Below are 7712 nucleotides of genomic sequence, written 5' to 3' on the forward strand. Positions count from 1 at the left end.
AAGGTTACCGTATCATATAATAATCGTATGCTTTTCAATAAAATCCTCCATCGGGTATATATTGTAGCTCCTTATTTTGCTAATTATTTTATATAAAAATATATGGTGGTTTCAAAAGGAAAACGCGGACTTGGACCTTAACCCAGTGCCTTTTATACATCCCTAATAGCTATATTAATGCCTAAACATCTTTATTATAACCCTAAACACCTGTTCTACCAAAGAATTCTTTTTTTTATGCTTATAAATTACCACAAAAGATTTACAAATGTACCGTTTATAAACTCTTTTAGCACTATTATTACGAATATTTTCCCGAAACTGTAAAATAAACGAAATATGGTCCAGGAGTCCTAATTACATTATTATACAGGTCCGCGGCGTATTTGACCCTAAAATCGGCTTCCCTCTTTTTTATGGACCAGTTGGCTCTTAAATATACCCCGTTTCGGTCCCCCAAAATAATTTTTACGACCAACGAATTGCTTTTTGATGCGAGAAGTTACACTGCGTGGCACCGTGCACCTCCTTGTAAATATTGTCCTTTTTTCCCACGTTTACAAAAAGCCCGCCGGTTGCAAACGTCTGCGGAAAATCCATATTTAAAGGCGGTATTGTGCACTATTTTGTTAACTCAATCGATAACTATTGTATTATATGGCAAAAAACCTTCGACGAAATCTATATTGTTGGCGCACGAGTGCAGCAGCCGAAGGCGCTAATATTTGGTACATTTTAGTACCATAACTTTATCCCCGCGTTTCTTTTAGTTTTTTACGCATATGGAAAGGCCCGTTACAATACAGGCCTGGACCTCCATTTTTGCCCATACCACATCGCCACCCCTGGACCTACGCACGGGCGTCCTAAGGCTGGTCCTACCTGGTTTACTGTATAATGTAAAGTGTTTTTCTTTAATGGTTTGTATTATATTGTAAACTTTAACATACCCCACGGTAACGCGTGTAATCCCGAACGTAAGTTAAGCCTTTTTAGGTTGTTTCACGAGGGACTTGTACAATTTTCCAGTGCGTGGGTCCGTTGTTTCGAAGTTTGTACAAACATTGAAAATATCCCCCATTTCCACTATACGGTTTTCTGGATTACCCAACAGCACGCTTGTTGCGGCATAGTTTATATAGAGCTGTCCAGGCGTTTGGCGCATAATTGTCGAAAATACAGATATTACAATCTCAGGTACTATAATATAGCCGTCTGTGGTCCGCACTATGGGCATCTCGTGAAAAGGAATAATAGTAGCCACACATTTCTACCCGTATCCAATGGTTATTAGTTGTTTGAAACTGATTAAAACTACGCACTGTGACTAACCTTTTTCCAGATTTAAGTATGTGAAAGGGTACCACGGTGCCTATGGGACCAAAGAACACATTCATTACCCTGGAAGATGACACGCATTCGACAGTGTGAGCGCAGTGGGACTGCCACCTGCTTTCCCACAAGGAAAACAATTTAGAGCACAGCATATACCCCACAGGCGGGACGTACTCGGATACGGGCAAAGTGTATTTGCACAGCGATAATGTAGCGAACCCGCCCATTTCTCTGTACCCGCTCGACATCACTATTAAATCCTCGTATGTTAAAGGCATGTTATGGTACAGCACGCAGAGGTTTTCCCCAGACAGGTAGCTTGCTATATTTTAACTTAAAGCCTGGTTTAATATAACGCTGCTATATAGGGGAGTTATTATTATAGGAAACGTTACGTATATTAGTGATGTGGTCGCTATAGCCGGCGACCAAGGGAAATATATTAACTATACAAGCTGTGTAGAAAAAATGGTGGTTCGTATAGCTTTGTTCTGCTCGATATACGGTATCGTGGAATAAAAGGGCGAAAGACAAACGCGCTCAAAATCCGGCCCGGAGGGGTTTATTTTAAGGTTTAACGTATACCCGATCCTATCGGAAAGGTGGAATAATGTGTTGTCGCACCACGGCCCGTTGCTGCATTTTTCGAAAAAAATTCCCGATAATATACTAATAAAATAAATTTTATCCTGGACCGACAGGTGCACATTAAAGCCAGGCTTATGGCTTAGAAAACAAATTTTGTAATAACCCAAAAGCTTTTTTATTTGGAACCCTATAATTTTACACGCGCTGCCGTTCCAATACAGGACGAAGTCGCTGCTGCCAGAAGCTCCGGGTCCGAGCAGCGCTGAGTACACCTTTAACAGAAACTATAAAGTCGTATGTGTAATTATATTAGCCTTTATGTTACAAACCAACCTTCGTGATTTACCAGCCTCGTTCGTGTGGGCAGTGTGAACCGTGCAGAAAAAACCGAGCCAGTGTTTTCTGAACGAGCGTTATTCTATATTAGCCTTTTTATTTTTTTCCGGGGTGATACATCCACAAACAGATTGTGAATTTGTGTGCCGAAAAGACCCGTGGGCGGTGTGGTTATACGTGGGAACTGGTACACGCGCGGGTAGGGGTTGGGAGGATTTATTATACTTTAACTTTAATGCGGTATAAAGGGTTAAAATTGACAAAGGATTGAAATTCCTAAAGTTAAGGATATCTAAATATTGGGACACGAATTTAGGTATAAGTTTTCCGAGCACGTACCACCCGCTTTTCAGGCGGGTATAAATTACGCCATCAAACGGGTACCAAAGCTGTTTTAAATGCACTGTTTTTGTAGCCCAATCCTCCATGGCACCTAACATGGCCGCCAAATTATGATACACCTGGGGCGGCGAACATATTATTTTATCCGTTACAGCATAATTTATGACATTATCGAAAAGGACCATGTTTATTATACTGTCGCCTTTTATCTTGACATTAAATTTCGGTATCTTGGCATTTCTTCTAAATCTTCCGTTTAAAATTTCATGTTTTTCCATTATTTTGCGGAAAATTAGTAAGTTTCCCCGCGCATTACCGTGGGCAAATTCAAAAAAAAAAAAAAAAAAAAAAAAAAAAAAAAAAAAAAAAAAAAAACGGTTAACCTACGGATAGCTGAATTCCGAATTCCGATGGCAATGTCCTCTGCAACACCGGCGGAATATCGGATTGATTGATCCACCAATTGCAAACACATTCCGGTAAGAGTTAATGCTGCGTGAGTAATATTGTCGAAGACAGCCTTCTCTGCCAGTTTGTTCACAAGGTAGAAAGGAAACAGAAATTGAGAGTTGAAATCAACAATAAATAAGCTGACCAAAATTATTGTAATTATCCAAATAACTCTCCACCTCATAAGTAGCTTTTTCCTTAGAATAATGTTTCCATTGAATTTTAAACATTTTCCCCGTAATTCTCCTAATGGCTCTCTCCTTTACATCGAAAATTCTTTCAGGATATTCGTCGTAAATAAGATCGGGTTGGAGTTCAACTTCCTTTTAATTATCAACAATCTCATTAGGCATTCGGACATATTTTTTAAGTTGAGATATATGGAAGACTTAATGAACGGCAAACAGATTTTCATGTAAGTTCGGTCGATAAACCACGGGTCCGAACTTTTCAATTATCTCATACGGACCAACTTACCTCAGCGCTAATTTTCCCTTCACACTGAACCTTGTATAATCTAAACAAATACAACCATTATTCATGGGAGAGCCAATCTTTATGGTATGCTTGACCCCACATGTGCCACCCACCAGCTCCATCCATGCCTTCCACCTCAGCCTTATCGCACTTGCACCAATTGAAACGTCCCCACGCAATCAGCCGCGCATTAGCCGGATAGTATACGATTCGTCGCCCAATGGCACGCGATTCGCCAAGCTTCTGTCCGTATTTAAGACCTCAATACCCAGCAGGATGTGATATATCGTCGAAATCGCACGAACAGAATGTGGCACTGTCCCTTCTTCGCCATTTTAAACGCGATACTAAAATTTTATGCTATAATAATTTTCTGGGTTAGTTGGCATATTGTTCGCAGCAAAGATGGCAGGTTATGGTACGAGGCTTTACAGGTCCCCACTTTATCTCCAAAGCTTTCTGCTTTCGCACACTAAGCCTTGTTGTAAAGGACACATGTAGCGAGCTACATATTCGGCAGTGAGGTTACCATGCGTCCTTTTTTTAATTCCTCAAATAAGCATTCGTGCTTTACCAACCTACTGATCCCCCAATGGTCCTTTTCCACTTGTTTTTGTTTGCATGGACCTTGAACGGGCAATCGACATTCACACAACGGACTTCGTATTTTTAGGACTGCTTTTGAACACCTTGGACTGGCGGTGGCATACCAAAGCTGACCATGTATTCATAGCTGTTTTCACCCCATCACCACCCATTTTGTACATGACCCCGAAACAAGCCTTCTCCTCTCGATACTCCCATTCGACGTTTTTCCCCTTTGTTCACACTCAGTATCGAAAAAACTGGTGCCCGTTCGACAGGCCTTCGACATTATCGGTCGCACCCGGGGGCGCAAAGCAATACCGTCTGTCAAACAGGTGGCTTATGCGCATATCTGGATTTCGGCGGTATTGTAGCTGAAACAGCCATTTGGACTGTAAGCGTTAACCCGGGCAGGCCATCCATAATAACGGGCATGCTACTGCTGGCGGGGCATGTGCTGACTCCGGCACGGTATGCATGCCCACCAGTGGTTTTATAAGGCGGGCATACAGACGAATACGATTGCGACTATGCTGGGAGCATTAAAGCCCTTTTTCGCCTTTACGCCAGAACCTCTCCTGCCAAGGCCTGCCGAGGAACGCCCTCAACAGAAGCGTGTATTTGAACTTTTTGCTGTCGGCACAAGCGGTTGCCTGGTCAAAAAAAAAACTGGCGTTCCTAATGATAGTGTTGGCGCAACGCAACCTGCGATGCAAAGCTAGACGCTGATGATGACGAGTGAAATGCCATTGAGGAGGTGCTATAAAAGATCAGCGCCATATTTCAGGGTAGCTTCCTGGACATTATCGTTGCTGCTATGGGGGTGATTTTCGAGTTGGAGGAAAAGGGAGCAACCCACGTACACAATGCGCTCATTTAGCTTCAGGGCGAGGCCATTGCAGAGATCCAGAGCGGCAACACGGTGAATGACGTATAAGCTTAGGATAACCTTGCTTTAAGTGTGCCTCCAGTCTATTATGTATTAGTACTAATTCATTTTAGTGTTATTCGTGCCGGGGGCCGAGGACAGGGAGCTTCGCTGCTGGAAGCAGGACAGGCAAGCGGTGGCCGGTGCCGGGGAACTCTGTTACTAGGAGAGACAGTGATCAAGTGTCGGTTGCGTGCTAGAGCCCGCGTTTATCCGTGCACGAAAAGAGGCAATGCTGGTAGAGGAGGCTAGTTTGGTGAAAGAGGCCGGTGGAGTAGCTTTATAGCCTTGTTTTTATTTATATAAAAACACTGGAAGGTTTGTTACAAAAATCCCTTTTATAAATGGCCAATCCGATACCCACTATGTATAAAAATGTAATACTAATTCAATTCTAGCTCCTGGTTCCGTGTGTAAATGCTGGCCGGAATTATTTCTAATTTTTAAATTCCAGTTACGTACGGGATTTCGCTTTTCGTAGTCTGGATGTCGATTTTATCCGCCGCAGAACTGTTTTCTTACGGGCATATGCCTTTATACAATCTGCTGGCGGTGCAGGGAGTGAGGTGTTAAATGTTGCCCCGTCCGTCCTTCACGAACACCGCTGCCATCCCCATCGACGGACGACAGGTGGAACTATAAATGGCAATACCCAACAATATCCCTGTAAAAGTCACAAAACAAAATCAAATCATCTTTTCCGGTAGCTAATCTATATAAAATCTATAGCTTTACTAACTTTATCAATCTTTAACTGGACAGGTAAATGGGAATCTTAGCTTGTAAATACGCATATACCTGAATTTTCGGCGACGAATCTGACGGCAACCCAGCCGAGCCTGGGGACGAGGGCGGTTTTCCTCAGCGGCGGATAGACGAGGCTATATTTGGGTGCGTCGTAATTGCCGAGCCCTTGGGCGAGCACCCATATGTCGTGCCCGTGCAGGCGCATCGGGTTGGAATCGCTCTGCCACATGGCCGTGCTTTGGAACACTATTTCCGCCGCGACGCCGTACCGGAACCGGCGCAAGATCGTCCCTATCGTTGTCTATTCCAGGCTTGCCTCCCGGGGCCCCGACGGTATCAGCGAACGGTCCGTGAAGTTGTACATCCTTGGCGGCAGGTCCGGGAGCTCCCACAGCACGCCTCCAGGAGCGGCTGCCTCACCGTTGGGAGGTCGAAGGAGATGTGTTTATGGTTGCCAGGGTGAACAATGACGTTGACTTGCCTGTTAGGAAGCTTCCAGTCTCTTGCCCTGGGCGTGATCGTTAGCCATAACAGACAAGACTGGAGGCACAAAAGGGACCTGCAGCTTCTCACCATCGTTTATTCGGCAATATGATTGATATCTACTATATTTACATCAGCCTATATGCAGTTTTTGATGACTGCCGACTGGCGACGCTCATCCATTAGGGCGTGTTCCACGCGGGCATCGCCTTCGTTCTCGTGTCTTGGGTCGGGGAGCCGGTCCGGGCCCGTCTACCCTCCCATGTTCAACTCCTTGTAGCTCGCTCACCATCACCGCCGTTTTGGGTTCACTGCTGCTCGACAGCAACATCTACGTCGGATGGTGCCAGTCGCCTGTCAGTCATTTTCACAATTCTATACCAGCTGCTGCTTTACTTTTTTTAAAAAAAAAAATGAAAATGAAAACGACACCAGATTTCCTTTAACTCTACCATTAAGCAACATTTGACAAATCGGCTGCCCGTTAAGCTCTCCAGTCAAATATAATGCCCTCAGATGATCGTCAGTAAACTCTGTTCTAAAAAAACAACACCTGCAAACCCAAAGTCGAATTAAACGGATATTTTCTCTTTATTATCCTAGTTAAACGGATAGATTCAGAGGCCTTATCCCAAGCCATAGCTTCAGCAGTAGATAAGCCAGGAGGCGCCTGGGTTGTCTCCAGCTCTGCTTTAAGCTTTTTCTTTGCGGGTATCGGAACCGGATCGTCCGGGTTGGGTTAGATTCATGAGTGAAGTCAACCCCCGAAACCTCCTTGGGTATCCACTGCTTCCCTTATGGCACCATGGGGCGATAACTATTAAATACCTTGTCCTACCGTTTTTCACGTTCCTTTTTCATTTTTAATGGAGCCGCAAATGTTGGAGTGTTCTTTTCTTTGCACGGCTTATGTCCGGAGGACGCCACTGCGGCTGGAAAATCGTTGGCAAACCATTCGAACTGAAAGAAGTGAGCGTATGCGGGGAAAGAAGCCAGGATTTTACCCACCTGGTGGTAGGTTCACGCCCAGGTACACCCCTCCATCACGTTATGGCTCGTGAAAGGAGAAGCTTCTATCACTGGAAAGTTCGTTTACATCGATCTCGTCCTTGGAATCCAGTCCTTGGAATCCAGCGTTATGGTACTGTACTCGCCGTGCTTGTTGGCGAGGAAGCAGAGGACGCCGAATGTCTTTTTGCTTTTGGTCTTGCGGTCAGCCTCGTCTCTACTGGTACCGTCTTTTCTGGAACTGCTCGAGTCGGAATCGACGTCGTTCGCGGCGCTACCTGCCAGCACGGCGATCTTTTTCGAGCAACCTTTCCCCGGATTTGTGTTTGTGCTGCTTCTTTTTCTTATCCCTTGATTTGCTTTTGTGCTTGGAGTTGTATCTGCTTTTGTGTTGTTTGGATGATACTGACTCGGAGCTTTTTTCTATTTATGT

General features: G+C 44.4%; 1 protein-coding gene across 1 annotated transcript; it reads right to left on the reverse strand.

Moving 5' to 3' along the window:
* Positions 1 to 5575: 5575 nt before the first annotated feature.
* Positions 5576 to 6017, reverse strand: PpBr36_11070 (uncharacterized protein; the record flags this gene model as incomplete). The annotated part of the gene is made up of 2 exons (XM_029898174.1): positions 5576 to 5677; positions 5832 to 6017. 2 exons carry the CDS (start codon positions 6015 to 6017, stop codon positions 5576 to 5578), a joined length of 288 nt encoding a protein of 95 aa, XP_029743468.1.
* Positions 6018 to 7712: the final 1695 nt, after the last annotated feature.

The sequence above is a fragment of the Pyricularia pennisetigena genome (assembly GCF_004337985.1).
Source record: "Pyricularia pennisetigena strain Br36 chromosome Unknown Pyricularia_pennisetigena_Br36_Scf_13, whole genome shotgun sequence".
Classification (NCBI taxonomy): Eukaryota; Fungi; Ascomycota; class Sordariomycetes; order Magnaporthales; family Pyriculariaceae; genus Pyricularia; species Pyricularia pennisetigena.